Source organism: Pinus tabuliformis, chromosome 6 (genome assembly GCF_031772625.1).
Source record: "Pinus tabuliformis cultivar Carrire ecotype Pingquan chromosome 6, CPIR1, whole genome shotgun sequence".
Lineage (NCBI taxonomy): Eukaryota > Viridiplantae > Streptophyta > Pinopsida > Pinales > Pinaceae > Pinus > Pinus tabuliformis.
In genome coordinates this window covers 657,298,878-657,317,417 of record NC_142292.1, presented here as the reverse complement: position 1 = coordinate 657,317,417, position 18,540 = coordinate 657,298,878, and the positions used below count along the sequence as shown (strand labels likewise).

The 18,540-nt window shown below is 37.8% G+C and overlaps 1 protein-coding gene across 2 annotated transcripts in view; it reads left to right on the top strand.

Annotated features, from left to right (window-relative positions):
• LOC149260315 (uncharacterized) overlaps positions 1-18,540 on the top strand; it is a 350,342-nt gene that overhangs the window by 46,335 nt on the left and 285,467 nt on the right. For both annotated transcript variants that reach the window (XM_089420223.1, XM_089420214.1), the window contains one exon: positions 13,733-13,985. In XM_089420223.1, coding sequence (XP_089276349.1) covers positions 13,733-13,985 — 253 coding nt within the window. The remainder of the gene's footprint in view (positions 1-13,732; positions 13,986-18,540) is intronic.

The window sequence follows — 18,540 nt, the reverse complement described above, 5'->3', positions numbered from 1 at the left end:
TAGGGATGATTGTAGAAATTTGCGTTTTTAATTTGTAGTCCAAATTCAGAAATTTCACCTCTTGATATAATGCCTGAGAGTTTTCAGGCTTAGGTCCAATCTGAAATATTTAATTAGAGTTGCTAACAACAGTGAATGCTTCACTTTGATTTAGTTGAAATCACCAGGCAGCTCAAGGGAAAGATACCAAACAAGTATTTCAATGATGACAAGTTACAGCCCTCAGGGCACACTTTTCTGTGCATGCAATTGATCTGAAATAATTTTATTACAGCAGTAAATCTGGGCCCCTTATTTTCGAGATATATGTTAAATCACTTAAGAATTTCAGCCCTATGTTTTGTCAAATCAGCTTGAACAACAGATGCTGTAAATTATCGAATCAAGAAGACAGCACAAGCTGAAAATCAAATTTGCAAGTACACAATAGTTGGACAACTGAAAACTTCATATCTCATCTAAGAGATGAAGTGCATGTACACACATATGGCTTATCACAAGCTGGTACAATTTCGAGCTCTCCAAGCCCTAGCTAGCGAAGCCATGAGAACCCTAGCCACCAACTTCTTGTTGTTAGGAATCACTCTTAACCAAAGCTAAGTTCTTCTTGAAAGATCCTCCTTGTCTCCTAAACTTGCATCCCACAAGTGTGGAAGTCGTCTCCTCTCATTCTCTTTATGGAGAGTAACATGTAGGTCTAGGGTTTCCAAATCTCTAGTTTTCTTTTCTTGCAAGAGCTACAAGAAAAATGCTTTCCTACCCTTACAAACTTAGCTTCCTTGTCTCCTTAGGGTGAAACCCTAGCCATAGAATTACCCTTGAATTTCTCCAAGAACCCTAGCATTTGAAGGCAAAGTGGCAATACAATGAAGATAATCAGAGAGAGAGAGAGAGAGTAGCATGGTCCACCCTTCACATCTCTAAATCAAGTGAGTGATGAATGAATCCATAGGATCAAGTATGAACAAATGAGTCACTCCTCCCTTTATTTACATGAGAGGTGAGGGAGGTCAACAACACAATAATGGACCTAATCCACTACAAGCAAACCATTTATAAGATGATAGTCCCACATGTGAAGCACTTCCTTTACAGCTGACGCATGTCTAGCTCCAAAGTGAACACGTACTATTAGTAAGGTTCCAAGGCATGAATGCTCCTCATGAAGGTATGATGCTCCATTTGCACATGCCTCCAAAGATACAACACTTCTCCTCAATGATGTGATTCTTTGGGCCCACCCTAGATACATGATTACTCCTTCGACCCAAGCACCCTCAAGTCAAGCACAAGGCTCCATGCAAGCAAATAAATGTGCCCATACCATCTAGGGCTCAAAGCCGTTCTCTAGGATTTCATTGCTCTTCCTCCAATGCAAATTGTTTTCCTAAGCAAGCAACCAACCGATAGATGGTCATCATGAAGAAGTCACCAAACTCCATAGGTCTCCAATGCTCCAAGGAAGAAAGCCACATAAGCACCAAGTTGAGGTCTAGCTATCAATGAGCAAGCCAACTTCAGTATGTTTATACATCATGGTAGTATGGTACAACCAGGTGTCATCCATACACCATGCATCCCACATCATATGAAACATCCCCAGGAATGGTGTAAACACTTTTGGAGTAATCTCGGAAATTAACAATGCTGAAGCTTTATGTCTTTTGGCTTTGAATGAAAAAACCAGATTCCTTGTCATTTTGGATTGCACTTCGATTATCACATTGTAAAACTGTTGGCTGCATTTGTTGAAGCTTCAAATCACGCAAAATTCTATGTAACTAAACAGCCTTCTGTGTTGCTCTAACTGCTGCTTTATATTCTGCTTTAGTTCATGGAAGTGCAGCTGAAGTTTTCATTTTACTTGCCCATGAAAGCACACCACTGTCGAGATTAAAAACATGACATGATGTTGGCTTTCTACCATCAATTTTTCCTGTCCAGTTTGCTTTTGCAAAAGTATTATCCTACACTTTTTATTTTTTTCAAAGACAATTTCAAACTGTAAGGTTCTTTTAATATACCTTAGCACTCTAGCCCACGGGGGGCAGCTCAATTGGCGATGGCTGTGTTATGAAGTTTTAAGTAAATTGTGAGATTCAAGGTTCAAATCCCCCCTGGGTCAAACCAACAAAAAAATATACCTTAGCACTCTCTTCGTTTTATTCCAATTTACCACCCTATGGCAAATTAAAAACCTTGATATCATACCAACTGCAAAGTTAACATCTGGTCTGTTTGTTGTTAGATATATTAAACTTCCAACAAGCTGATAATACATTGTTCCATTAACAGCATTTTATGTATCATCTTTTGAAAGCTTCCAAGCCACCTCCATTGGAGCTTTGTTGGTAACTTGGGATTACAATCTTCCATTTCGAATTTTGTTCAACAATTCTGAAGCATACGTTGATTGTGAGATGGATATCGTTTTTTTAACTTACAAACTTCAATTCCTAAACAATAATGCAAAAATTCTGAGTCTGTCAGATTAAATTCTTTGCAATGATTACCTTTTACTTATCAATCAACTTGGCAGCATTGCCTGTGATTATCAAATTGTCAACATATACTACGATCACAATGATTCCTATTTCCATTCCCTTGATATATAAACTGGTATCTGAATTGCTTTTAAATCATTTGATTTGAGATATTGGTCAATGTTTGTGTACCACTCGGGGGGCTTACTTTAAACAATGCAATGTTTTGACCAATTTACATAACAAGCTTTTCCTTACCTTTGATAACAAATCCTGCTGGCTGTTCCATATAGATCTTCTCTTCGAAAGGCCCATCCAAAAGTACAGTTTTAATGTCCTTTTGGTAAACCTGCCACCCAATCTGTGTTGCAATTGTTAACACCATTCTAATAGTAATAGACTTTTCTATAGGAGAAAATGTTTCTTTATAATCTGTGCCTTCTTGTAGTATGTATCTGTTTTTGGCTAACTTGGCTTTATATTTATTAGTTGAAAAAATACTATCAATTTCTTTTTCGTTATTCTCATTTACAATCTATTTGCTTCTGTTTTTGAGGCAACTCATCTAACTTCCAGGTTTTGTTTTTAATTGAAGCATTAAATTCTACTTGCTTTGCATCTCTTCGTTTGTGTTTCTTACGAGTTTCATAAAAAGAAACAGGGTCATGAGAATTTGCTACTTCACTCATCGAAGAAGAATTAATCTAGTAGGGTGATTTGGACCTTATTCTTCTTTCTCTATGTTGCATCTTTATATGTTTCGTCATTGAATTGTTTTATAAAACCATTTTAGCCTTTGTTGAGAACTGCTTGCCAATTTTTTTTGCTTCTCCTTCTAACTCCAGTTATCCTCTTTCTTCTTTTTTCTTTTATTCTTCTTCTCATCTTATCCTAGATGTGATAGGAAATTTACTTTTTTGCGCCTCTTCTAATTGCAACACTTCATCTGGCCACTATTTATACTTGTGGCGGCTTTTCATTAAAACTACAATTTTGCTAATTGGATTTTTCTTATTTACCGGATCATTTAAATTGAATGCATTTGATTTAGTGCAGTAACCAATGAATATGCACATCCTCCTTGTCTCTATTGTACGTCTATTCTTATCTGGAACATGAGCATATGACAAGCAACAAAATACTCTGAAATTTGTTACCCAATGTTTTTTTTTTGAGAAAGCTTCTTCATGCATTGCTTTTGTAGGATTTCTATTAACCAAGAGTACTACATAGCACAGACTAAACTAGTTTTGCCCAAACTTGGTTGTTGAGATTGCATCCTTTTATTATACATCCAATGATCTACATTATTAATTGGTTCTTTTGCTCTGCTACACCATTCTGCTGCAATGTCTATGCAACTAAGGTCTGTCTTTGAATGTCTTGTTTGTAACAAAAATTGCAGAATGCATTTGATTCATGCTATCCGCCCTGATAATTTTTATTACCCTATTGATTTATCAACTAGATTTAAATCTACCTCGTTTGATTTATTTCTTAACAAATACACCAAATTTTTTCTTGAAAAATCATCAATATGTAACAAAATACTCTTTTGTTACGGGTCTGTTTAGCAGATTGCTGAAGATCGTACAATCCACTGTAGTCAGCACACAAATAGGACAAAGGCCCACTGTCACCCTTCACCCTTCTGCATCTTGATGCTTCTTAGCTTCTCTTGTAAGAACATCTTCCGTTGCTTAGAAGTATTCTGATATGGCTGATCGAGAGCATCCCACATCTCCTTGGTAGTGTTCTTGCCAGAGAATGTGAGACTATATGGTCCCGAACTCCATCCAAGATTATCCGCTTCGCCTTCACCATCTCTTTCTTGCCTTCCTTCAACTGATCTGCACCTTGAGGTACTACCACTACATTATCTACATAGGATTTCATACCATAATCATCCAACAGGGAGAACATCCTAGCTTTCCAGATGACAAAGTTGGAGGCTCCCTCCAACCTATCATGATATCTAAGCCCAGCAGTTGCCATCTCTGAATTTGGACGAAAATCTCCCTCTTCCACCTTGCTCGACCTCTGAATCTACTATTCGCACTCCCTTTTGGAGCGAGAAATTTTACCTGCAGCAACTGCCAAATGCAACTGGAAATATGGATTTCTAGGCCAGAAACCCTTTGAGAGAAATTTCCCTCCCTCTGTGTGTGCTCTTTCTCTTCCACCCAGCGCTGATTCTGCTCTATCAAATCTGTTGCAAAACTCTTCTGCGCCTATTGTTGCTTAGATTGTATAGGCATGGTGGAACAATGACTCAGGTCGGGGGTTGTCACTCTGATCCCCTACCTCTTGTTGATTTGTGGTAGCATCGGATGTGCTCTAGCCACGAAAATTGGTGGAGAGGCTAAGGCACATAAGATCTCCAAGACCCAGCAATGGTTTGGGGAAATTCCACCCGGTTGGAGAGATATTAAAATAATTAATATTTTTAATGGGGTTCCTAAGTCTAAACTTAGTAAAATTAAAATATTAATGGGTATTAATATAAAACTGGGTGATAATGTTCTAAATGACATGGATCAAGCCAAATCTAATCTTAGCCGTTGATTAGGGACTTAATCTCGGCTGTTGAAGGAGGCTTGAGGGTCAGTTGGAGACACACCAAATTGATTAGTCAGTTCGTTTTTCTGGAGCGGGGTTTTGCTGAGAGAATCGAGATAGTGATATGTTGCAGCGAGGGGTAGTGCAGCACGAGGCCGAGAATACATAGCAGAGAGGCAAAGATAGTGTCAGAGAGATAGCGCAGAGCCTGGAGAGGTTGACGCAGAGGCAGCTGGGAGCTACGCAGAGGCTGAAGAGGCCAGCATGGGTGACGCAGAGGGTTTGAGAGTTGACGCAGAGGCTAGCAGAGTTGACGCAGGGCCAAGAGGATGCGCTGGGTGATTTTTCGTGGGGTAGTCTGAGTGTTGGTGAGTTGGGAAGGGTGATACAGAGCAGTAGAGGAGCTTGGAGCATCTTTCGCTATCTAGCTAAGGAGTTGCTGTAGTTACTGTGGTATTGTTTATCCGGTGATTGATCAACCAGAATATCTCTCTCTGAGGAGAGGTACTATTGCTGAGGGCATTCTCTGTTGGGTGAGCCATTTTTGACACCCTAGTTGTATTCAAAAACTACATAATAATAAAACCTCATATCTGTTGCACTGGTTTTCCCACATTGGATTTTTCCGGGGACGATTATCCAAAAATAACGATGTCTATTGTGTGTTTGTCTCAGTTATTTCAGTTGCTGATCTGTATATGAGTTAAGGCTGCATTTGTGTTTATTTCAGTATTTATATCTATAAATACCTTGTTAATGGAATAAACAAGTAGGATAAATTAAACCAGATAATGCGGTAGGGATTTTTAACGTGTCAGACTTAGAAATTTGAACACCTCTCCGTTCTGGCTATCTCCCATCAACAGGCTATGGGGGGTAGTCCCTATGAAATGAGAGAATGCAAAACCTGTTGGCAACCAACAAGTCTCAGAGACACAAATTGAATGGCCTAGCCACTTGGTTGATTTTAACAAGTTTTAAAGACTTGATTAAATTTATATATGAGACCAGTGCCTTATGGAGTCAACTACTTGCTTTAGATCAATTATGAAATAGGTGACCAGATGAACAACAGTTGCTTAAATGCTTAACTATCCTATGTGCTATGCAAATTTTATGACCTAGGTGTAATGCAAGAATCTTGATTGATTTTAATTATATGCCTAGCTAAGTGTATCCCTTGACCCTTATTTGTTTTGAGGCTAGTCTCAAAAGTAAGTGGCAGAGATAAGTCAAGGTGAAGCAAGCAAAGGCTTGGTTAACGATACCTCTCTTTGAAATCTAACATACCCGGTCATTGTGGCACTGACAATTGCAAGGTCATTGTGTTAACCACTAGAAAGGGTCTAGTGTTCGCAAGCAAGAGATAAAATGTGTTCCTATCTTTCTATCAACTGCTTATGCTTGGAGATACATTAATTAATGCATGACTAAGTCTAGAATGCAATGCAAGATGGTTGAGTGATCTTGAGTTAAGATTGTTTATGACTTTAAGTACTTAGTTATAATTATCCTATGACAAAGAGTGCTTAATAATGAATTAAGAGACAATCTTGAACACAAGGTAAAGTGCCAATTTCACAAGTGCCCCCAAGATACAAGAGATGGCCAAGAGATATAAATGCTCTTAAACAATAGATTACCAATATGCCCAAGATAAAATTATCATTCACAAATAGATGTTAACCATGAAAAAAATGATAATGATGGCAAGTAAAAGAGACTAGAGCACTTATCCACGATGTTACTTTAGACAATTAGCTGAGGCTTTTTAACAATTATATGAGACAACACAATAATGAAAAAGATATTGATGACAATTGCTTAAGAGATAGACAATTAAATGCACAATTAACAACCTTTCAAGTTATGTCAACAAGATAATACCAAAATTGCAATTATATCCTCAATGCTAACAAGAGATGCCAATATTCAATTAATTTGAGCAATTTTAACCAATAAACAAGATAATGGATCTTAGCCTTATGTGCTTATGTGAGTGAACTTATTAAGTGCCAAATTGTAACTTTACAAGGGAAAACAATAAGTTAGTGTTCTTATTAGCAATGAGATGTTTTACGAATTGCCAAAATCACTTTAACAATTCAATGTAAACGTAATCCTTTCCACAATGAGCAATTTTTACCAATAGAGCATAAACAAATGAAAGCCCTTATGTTACTTATGTTCAAGTGTTATGACAACAGTAAGTTAATTTCGATTAGAGCACTTTGGGATGCAAATGATGAGATGCAAACCATGAGAATATGCTTATGAATGAATGCTCAATTTATGGAATGACTAGTTAATTTGTTTAGGCAACTTATTCATGATTTTTAGGCCACATAATTAGATTTATACCACTGTTATCAAATAATCATATAACTGTTAGCAAAACAGTGAGGGAAGAAGGATTGGACGAGACAAATCAATAGGCCTTTAGGCCTAGTAGAAGCCTATGAAAGTTGCCCGAAACTTCACCAATGGAGTGACCACCTACATCCACCAATGTTAGCTTGATAATCACTATAAATATCAAGTGTTAGAGGCAAAAATCGAACAATAACCCAATGAATGACTAAAATGATGCACAAGGGCTAGAGGAAGGCTAGGAGAGGGGACACTAAGCCTAGTAAGGCTAGCGGCTAGGGGAGAGAGGCCTTCTAGGCCTGCTGTAAGGCAAAGGGAGGCCCAATAAGGGTTGTTGAAAGGGGATCAAGGCCCTAAGGGCATGCGGCTCAGGGGAAAGGTCTCCTAGAGGCCCGCAACATCCAAGAAGAGGCGCTATGGACGTAGCAACTAGGGAAGGAAGGTTTCCGAGGGAGAGAAAGAGGCCCTAGGGTCTGCGGAAGGAGAGAAGGAGCCCAAAAGGGCTTGCGGTAGGTTGGGTGAGGGCAAGTAGAGGCTCACGGAGGAGGACGAAGGGGCCAATCAGGGAGAAAGAGGGTTGACAGAGGAGATGGGGTCCACAGTAAGGCCTTAGAGGCCTAGTCAAGGCTGCGACTCTCCTCAAGGGCAGACGAGAAGGCTCCAAGGGGCCACGATAAGGGATCCAAGGCCAATTTAGGCCTGTGGCGAGGGCTAGGAGGCTCAATGCTAGGCCTAGAAAACCCTAAATATTTTCTTCAAACCCTTGCAAAATTGAATTTCACTTCAAATCTTCAAAATCACCCAAATTCACCGCAAAATTGTTTGATACCGGCCTTGCAAATTAAATGGATACTAGATCTTACCCTTAAGGGCCTCGATCTAGTTTCAAACCCCATCAAAATTTTCTTGATCAACTTTGAAGCTCACCTACACAATATGGAAATAAAATTTTCTTAAAACCCCAATACATACAAAATTTAAAAATAAAACCCCAAACCCCAATTGTTGCAAAACAAGGGTTAGAAAAATGTTGTACATTTTTTTTTTTTTTTTTTATTTACCAAATGTTCACAAAATATTTACAAATATACAAGGCTTGTAAAATATTTTTTTTTGAGAAAATAATTTTTTAAATAATGACAATAGCTCAATGTATTTCGAAAGATAGAGTATTAACCACAATTTTTAGCGAAGTAAGAAAATCATGTAAATTTCTTGGAGACGAAACAAGGTCAACCCGTCCCTACAGTCTATGAACTTGGAGCCCAAGGTTTAGTGTACCTGTAGATCTCTATAATATTTCACAAGAAAAATCGTTAGATCATATAATGAATTGGACCACCTAAGATAAATCCAAAATTTATCAATAGAATGTTCTTATCATTGACAAATGAAATAACAATTTATATAGCACTGAAGCACAATATAGGATTAGCACATAACTAGCACGTACCACAGAGCAATGAGACAAAGACACCATGAATTGAACCCCATAGTCTTTTATTATAATATTCAAACGTTCCTATTAGAACAATGGCTCAACACTAGCGTTACAAATTTACATCAGTCTAGAACCAGAGTCATCATCATGATTTGAGAAGCAAAATGGCTTTTAATTTATAGATAAATCCTCTAAGTGGAAAATAACGGCTAGTTGGCTTGATCCCTGTCAAAATAATCTCGTCCGTTGATAAATATTTGATCATGCTTTAATATCCATTGTCGAAAATATTTATTTTGAGGAAATTTCGAATTTCTCATAAAACCCCTTTCTTTTATTAATCCAAAATTTATTTTTCTAGATTAATTTCCTCAAAAATTTGACTTTGACTTAATCACCAAGGCCCAAGAGCTTAATTTTTTTTAAAAATCATTTTTGCCTTGGTGGGGGACCTCCAAAAATTAACTTCGTTTTGACCCACGAGTTTTTTTTTGCCATTTTCCTCTTGGAGAAATTAATCTTTTGACTCTAAATTAATTAATTTTCTAGTTTAGGATTTAATTTTGTTTTTGTTAGAAAAATTAATTAATTGACACAAGAGGGGATTAGTTAATTTTTCCACCCTCAAATACTTTAGCCATGGTGTCTGGTTGTGAGGGACCATGCACTAAAATATATTTTATATTAGATATTACAAATTCAACCCTCAAAGGGGGAATACCCATTCATTATAGACCCTCATAGTATTTACCAAATTTTATGACACAATATGATTTAGTAGACCAAGTGATCTGTAATAAACTAATTTAGCGAAAGAGCTTAAATTATTCCCAAACCACTTTTACAAAGACTCGATATAACACTATGACTCACTTAAGACTTTGTCAATAAATGCCACCCTAGCTTTGGGGTTTAAGTTAGAGGAAAAACTTTGTCGATTATCCGTGTTTAGAAACACACATAATGTGGTGAGGTCAAAGAAACCTCCTATGATGAAATTTGTCGCCAAAATCAAAGACTTACCTAGGTGTTGCTACATAATTAAACGGTCGTACTAGCATCATTTACATTACAATTTGCAGAAATTGGGTTTACAATGATACATCAAAGTGCTGGTTGATGATTCTGAATTTTGAAAAATTTTGCATAACTACTTCCTTGGAGTTGTGACAAAATAGGTGCAACAATGCCCAAACAAGGAATCTGCTCAGTGAAATCTGAGCTACAACTGCCCTTTCGCCTGCTTGAATTACTCAAACTGGCAAGCCAATTTTTTTGCCAACTTGTATTGAAAAATCGAAATTGCTCAAGCAACTTGCATTGCCTGGCTTAGACTCTGTGCAACCAACGAAAATTCATCCTAGTGCTTCCTCTGAACAACGAATTTTTGCTTCTGCTTCTGAGCTTCCTTGTCTGATCAAAATCGCTCTGATACTATGTGAAAATTTCACGACTGAAATTCTATTGCAGCAACTGGAATTAATTCTTCTAATTGATAAATTAATTATGCAGTTTATGGCTATGACAACAACGAATTAATCACACTGCAATCTTCACAAATAAAATACCGCAGAAGATAAACTGGAAACTGAGAAAATACTTGCGCACACACAAAAATATGACAGTTATTTTTGGACAAAAGTCCCTTGAAAAACCCAACGTGGGAAAACGGTGCAACAACTGAGGGTTTTTATTATTAAGCATTAGTGAGAAATTCTGAGTATAATAAATATCGCCAAACTGACGAATCTATCCAAGAGAAATATTGACAAAAATTCTCAGAGGGAAATTACCTTCTCTTCGAGCAATCCCGACACTCGATTGCCTTTGAAAAGCTAGCCTTCCAACCAGCTTTGTGCAGGCCCTGCGTCACCCTAGCGTAGTCCCTCACATGCTTTGCCTGAATTAGCTGCCAATCTAGCCGTCTTGCCTGCTGTTGACTGAGAAACTGTCTCTTTGACACCCTGGAGAATATTCTCGGCCTCTGGAACTAAAAATGAGCTTTGCTTCAGCTAGATCGAATTGCTCTCTTGAAGCTCTGCGCAACCTCTTGGAAAAAATCTTGACTTCTTTCTGACTCTCCAGAATTGAAAAATTCCTCCGGACTCACTGTCTCTACCCCTCTCTATCTCTGCTTCCCTTCTCTGCCTCAAACTCTTTCGGCAACTGCTGTTGCTCTCTAGAGAAATCGAACTGCCCAAGGAAATCGATCTCAAGTGTCACAAGCGCGTTCCTCCATCTACCAATCGACTTCTTCTTATAAGCTCACTGCGTGACTCCAACGGCCAAGCTTAAATCTTAATCAATGGCTGAGATTATTTCCTAGTCGATTTGTGTGGGTTTCTAGAGAATTCTCACTTTTCTCAATTAATATTGATTAATTAACCAGTTTTCCTAAGTTTAGACTTAATTTTTTTTAAAAATCGGTTAATAATCTAATTGAGACATTTTAGGTGGAATTTCCAGAAATAATTTCTGGATTATGGAAAACTCCTGTGTTTTAGCCTCTCCACAAAGTCTCGAGACTAGAACACCTCTGATGCTACAAAATCTAACACGAACAACAAACCTGGAAATTTTTTGTTTGCACGGAAATCAAGGCAGCTTGCTCTGCAATCCACATTGTTGTATGAAATCTGTATGACTGTGCAGAATCCTTACAGACAGCTATACGTCCTGCTCTGCTGGGCTGTATGGCTTCTCTTTTCCTTCCTGTTGATTCATTGCCTTTTCCTTTTTGAAGACTGGCTGCCTTCTCATCGCTGAACTACTGCTGAAATCCTTGCCAATGGCTGAAAATCAGATTTCTGATTTTCTCCTTCACTCATGTGACTTGTGAAATGAATGCTCTCTGTGTGTCTTTGTCATTTGCCCTCTCCTTTTATAACTTTGACATGAACCAAAAACCTAATTTTCAACAGTTAGGATCTAATCCTGAGGTCAATGACTCTCTTTTAATTAAATCTCTAACTGACTCACTTTAGTCACTTTACTAATTAAAAGTCATTTAAAAAAAAACATTGACTTTATTAATTAATAGAGTGAACTTCTAGAAAAAGCATAAGACACATTTAATGATGATTTCCGTTTGTCTTTCATTGGACAATTATAAAATTATCTTATATTATAGGTAGACACCCTCATAGAAATCCCTGTCTGAGCTACAAACACTAACATTTTTTTGTGCAAAATTCTTGTTAGTCGTTGCCAACAATAGTCAAGATTGATTGCATATAGATCATAGATGCCTTTCAGAAACACTAACATGTAAATGTCGGGCTATGACAATCTTATCATTGTTGAATTGCTTCTTATGCTTTGAGGGCAAAATGTCTCAAGAAGGTAGGACTAAGTAGTAATGTAACTAAATAATTAGATTTACTAGTGTCTAGGCATAGCCTTAGTCATGCCTCCTCACTCCCCCCACCCATCTATATACTAAATAATTAGATTTACTAGTGTCTAGGCATAGCCTTAGTCATGCCTCCTCACTCCCCCCACCCATCCATATATAATTAGATTTACTAGTGTCTAGGCATAGCCTTAGTCATGCCTCCTCACTCCCCCCACCCATCCATATAATTAGATTTACTAGTGTCTAGGCATAGCCTTAGTCATGCCTCCTCACTCCCACCACCCATCCACATATATAATTAGATGTACTAGTGTCTAGGCATAGCCTCAGTCATGCCTCCTCACTCCCCCCCACCCATCTATATACTAAATAATTAGATTTACTAGTGTCTAGGCATAGCCTTAGTCATGCCTCCTCACTCCCCCCACCCATGACTGAGGCTATGCCTAGACACTAGTAAATCTAATTATATAGTTACATTACTACTTAGTCCTACCTTCTTGAGACATTTTGCCCTCAAAGCATAAGAAGCAATTCAACAATGATAAGATTGTCATAGCCTGACATTTACATGTTAGTGTTCTCTGAAAGGCATCTATGATCTATATGCAATCAATCTTGACTATTGTTGGCAACGACTGACAAGAATTTTGCACAAAAAAATGTTAGTGGTGGGTCATTCTATTTATGCTTTGCTGTTTCTTTTATTTTGAGAAATGCTCAAAATATTACTTGGAAATAAATACGGCATGGAACAAAGACGGTCTAGGAAACTCCCGTCCTAACCAAAAAAGAAAGCAGATTTGCCTGTGCCCTGATAGGAAGGGATTTAATATGTCTACCTATGATAATAAGGTTGACTTTAACAAGCATAGTGAATTCCTGTTTAATGAACATCAATTCAGCTAGGCTAAGGGAAGATGGTTCCTCATTAAAATTAGTTTTACACTGGTGTTTCTACAGTAAGGCAATTGCAGTGAACTGCACTACATGGTATAATGATAGCAACTATGTCTAAACATCCAAGTGTCCCTCAGATGGTCCTTTCTTCAGGAGTGGGGAAGTGACGAGGAAGGGAAATTCAGTGTGAAACCATGCCCAAAAAGTCCTGGCAGACTTGAATTTTGAAAAAACATGCTGAACTATTTCATCCTTAGCACAAGGGTGCAAGTGGCATATGTAGCACCAAATTTATGAAGCATTGTCTTAACAGCCAACCCTTGATGAACCATAAGCCATCCTCATACTTTGTAATGCTAAGACATTCCTGCTCTGTTTGAACTTCAACTTTGAAGGTGAGGGCTTTGGATGCTTCATTATTTTGCTCTAATGTTGTGTAGGATGACATAGTATATTGTATATCATTTATGAAAGTGAATATTCTGGTTTAACTGAATGAAATTTAAATGAAATTTTTTGTTTAGTGCTTCAGTAGAGCACATTAATGATGGTTGTAACTGGTTTGGGTCAGTGTTGTGAAGTATCCTATTCATGAGTTTATTTTTGGATGTACACTTTTGCTAGGTACTTGGAACCTTCAGAAAAACAAGAAGCATAGCAGGGTTAAGGTAGATCCATCGTCATTGTTCAGTGAGATATTACTACGAATTGATTCAATGGTCTTGGCGGGTGATATTACTAAAACACAAGCATCTGAGATGAGAAAATTAGTTGTCAACAAGGATCCTGTACTAGCTGAATCATTTTGTAATCTCAAGCACATGGATGACAAAGCGCTTGCTGCAGGTCTTCTTCCTCTCTTGGACCCAAAGAAAAGGTAGTATTTTCCTCTTATGCTTGTTGGCTTATGTTCTTACTCAAAATGTACTCTGCTCATTTGAGCGTCTGCATGTTTCTCTGGCGGATAATAATTTTGCATTTTGCTAGTCATTATTGTAATTGTAAATATGCCAATGAATTGGTTATCTATAGACTATTGTTATTCTTTCTAGCTATTTTCATTAGTCTTACAAGTAAAATTGACATATAGAGGTTATCACTACTATGATTTTCTGAGTCCAACTGCAGTTGAAACCCTATCCATCAACTGTCCCTTGCAAATGCAAGGGACCATCCAACAATGCAACTTGCAAATATGTGAGAGTGTCAATTTGAATCACCAATTTCTGTATGTGCAAGATAACTTCACAAGGATAGACATTACTAGCTAACTTCGCTTGTCCACCCCAGGATGGCCATCTTCTAACAAGATGGATTTCCATGTGTATACCCACATGAAAATCCAGTAATGCGTAGTAGCTACTTGCATTTCTGGCCAGCCATTGGTGGCTAATTGTAGCTAGAGACTGACAATTACCCTTTTGTTACATGATCAAAGTTGAGATCTTTTTTATTCTCTCCTAGACTGTTGTCTTTGACAGAACCCTACCCATTTGTTACATGATCAAGGTTGAGATCTTTTTTCTTCTCTCCTTGACTGTTGTCTTTGACAGAACCCTATCAACAAACAGTAGACGTAACCTAAAATGGACATTATTTTTATCTAATAGTGTTTTTTGTTTAACTAAAAAATACAGAGGCACTATAGCCATCTACTTTGATGAGCTTATTGTCCTTACATCATCCCTTTTCATCCCCTATTGTGAATCAAGTGAGTCCGGGGTTACATCACTGTCACGTAACAAGGTCGCCAGATACAAGTTATTGGATCATCAAGGGTTGCAACAGGATGCCATCAAGCTTCCATATCACTATCAACTACCAAGTAGTGCATGTGGTGGATAGCTATAGCCACAAGGATTGTGATGCTATTGGGCATTGCTGTCCTGTTATCAACAGATCATTTGTCTATTGAAACACTGTCAAAGAGGCTCTGTCATCCTTGTAAGGTCACATGATTACACTGAATTGCTGTTACTGCAAGATCACAATTTTGAGCACTAGGCGGGCTGGAAACTTATCATTGTCAAGGTACGGTGTATGCTCAACCATAGTTGGAAGTGTTCATAATAGTGTGGGATCATATGCAAGCGGGCTACTGTTGTACCACAAATTAGTGCCTCTGAGTATAGTGAGCTCAAACATCAGAGTGAATTTCAGCGAGATTTATAAATAGATCATGCCATATAATGAGCAGGAGCATGTAGAACATAGCGAGAACTATAGAGAGACAGGATTACTGTGAGACCATAGCAAAACCATTACAATTGTGATGTGAGATGGTGTGGGAATGTTTCATTGAGTAAACAAAACCACAGGAGTTTAATGTCACCATTCTCAACAGTATTTCAGATAAATAGCAAGATCAAAGTGAGTATGGGCGATATCACAGCTTAGCGCAACCCCTGCCATAGAAATATGCTACAGAAAAGTGAGAGCCATGACCAACATAAGGATTGGGAATCCATGTGATTTGCACAAAACGTAAAACATTCACAGAGCCACAGGCTTGGTGATAATTAGAGGCCAGAATATGCAAGGTCGGAGATCCTAAGAATGCCCTAGAAGAGGGCCACAGACTTACATTTTCTCCCAAAGAAAACCCACCACAAAATTTATGAATTCACTGTAGTTGACCCTACAGAACCGCAGGATATAAACCTCTACCCTGCAATTTGACCATGTACCCTTTAAATAAAAGCCAAGCGAAACCCTTCATCCAACGTCCTATTTCAGAGCTCTAATCATAAACGTTCTTGCCCAACAGTATGCCACAACTGCAATCGAACTGTTCGATCCTCAAGATACATCATCTCCGATAGACATTCAATACCAATAGTAGCCTGTTATGTATTCTTCAATGCACCGTGCATTGTTTAAAAAGGATTATCTGCAACATTGAAAATTATTACGACCACAGATGGGTCACGTATATAACTAGAAATCAGACTTCGAAACCGTTCCAGAAAATTCTAGCCCAAAACCGTCCATACGTTTCAAATTTTCAAAGCGACAGATATAGAGAAGGAATCTCGACAACTTCGATATTTGAAGTTTTCAAATGTCCTTCCTTTATATAGATTTGTGGAAGGACTTAAGAATAGGCCGACCAAAAAGGATTAGGAGGGAAGTTAAAATAATTTGGGATTTGAATTTTAGTTTTGGAGTCCAAGACGTTGGTCCAAAATTTATTAAAAGAAATAAAAGGTCTTTTAATTTTATTAATAATTTAATTCAAATTTTTTCAAACCCATATACCAAGAATAAGTTGTCATTCCACAATATTTGTGAGTGATATCCATGATGAGTTTCTTCCAACCTAATGACTACTTGCCATGTCATCAAACGAATCAATATGATGCCACATCATCCAATTGGTACTGCCACATCATCATGCCATTGGAATTTCCACATCATTCAACCAACACTATGATGCCACCTAAGCATCTCTTGGGGGTTTTGGACCACAACCTGGGTCTTCAACTTTTACTGGGCTTATCTCATAGACCGTGAAAGCCCATAGGGCGCTCCACATACCACCAGAATCAACATGACGAGGAGAATCTGATGGCGAGTGTCTCCAAGACAAACTAACTGATCTGCATAATCAAAATCCTCAACAATTGTGGGGTGTGGCCATTGTCCAAGAAATCAAACCCTAGTGGTAGGGTTATCTAGGGTTTCATCACTGCATCATCCTGTGGGCACCATCAAGCTACATCATCAGCTGCGTCATCATCCTGCACCTACTTTTACACCTCATCCTGCACTTGCTCGACATCTTGCACCTGCTCGACATCCTGCACCTGCTCCCGCTTTGACATCAATTCAGCTCCTCTTGGGCTCTTAGGGTTTATATGGGAAATTCGTCTCATAGCTGCCCAAATTTCAACATGAGTAGAGATCACAGAGCACAATAACAAGAGACACCAGAGTTTAGGTCGGAGACTAGAGCGAAACTCCATGAAAGGGAAAACCCAAACAAGCTTTTCCTTATAGAGATCCTTCAGCAAGACATCAAGACTACAAGATGGCTTCCACAAGTGCTAATACAATGTCTATCAACAAGATCACAAGATCACAAACATACCACATAAACAAAGCTCTTGTCCGTTCCTTTAGAGGTTCAGACTTCATATAAGATGCAGATCTGAGTATGCAAGATACCGGGATCAAATCTCAGTTCTGAAGTAACTTAGATCTTAGAGAGATGGATCTAAAAATGACCTCAGATCTTGTCCTAATCACATAACTTAATTATATCAGAACTCGTATATATATATATATATATGCCACAAATCTCAGAGAAGTAGATCAAAACTTGAACCTAGAGAAATAGATCAGATCTGAAATCAATGTATATACCATAGATCTCTGAACTTGAAACAACATATAAGTATGCCACATATCTCAGAGAAAAAGCCTCGGTACAACCTCCTTGAGCTCAGCCTAGAAACAAATCTCGGATGGAAACAAAATTTGAACAAGGATACAGATCTCAGACCCTCCACATAGCTCCAAAATTCGGACAAGAAGTATACTTCAGACCTTTCACATCAGCTTCTGAACAAAAAGCAGATCTCGGATCTCTTCCACAGTAGCCTTGAATACTCCTTAGAAGACCTTCAAATAGATGAACAGATGATGATTCTTGAGTGATCGAATTGCCTTTTAGGAAGAGCGAATTGAGTTCTTTATATAGCCATTAACTGATCCGAATTGGTGAGTTCCTAGGAAAACTGTCTTGACCATTTAGAAAGACTAATCTGATCCGAATGAGTGATTTTCTAGGCATGCCAACTAGCTATCATGCTAAGTCACCTGACACGGGGATTCAGGACACGTAGGATTCGGGATTCGTGGTGTCGGATTCGGGACACGCTGATCCCCCGGAACAGGACACGTTAGGACACGTTATATATTATTTTATTAATATATATATATATATATATATATATATATATATATATATATATAATATTTAAATATATATATATATATATATATATATATTAAAAATTAGATATTATCATATTTCTTACACAAATTTTAATTAATGATACAAATTTATTGATTTCAAACATAGATCTTCATCTATAGCTATTAGCATGCATAGTACATACAAATTTCAAATAAATGTCAGTGGTACTGGTCACATAAATGATAAATCTATTAAAAATTTAAATCATGATTCATAATTCATAACTGAAAGACAACTTACAACTACAAGATAGTAAGATAAACACACTGACAACTGTAGTTTTCTCATTAAGTCATCAAATCAAAATGTGTTACATAGGTAGTGTTGGTGCAATGCCAATGGCAAATAGAAATAGAAAATATAAAACAACTACAGGTATACAAGCCTCAAGGCATCAATTAGCATCAGAATCAGCATCACTGTCCCCATCATCATGGTCCCCACTGCTCTC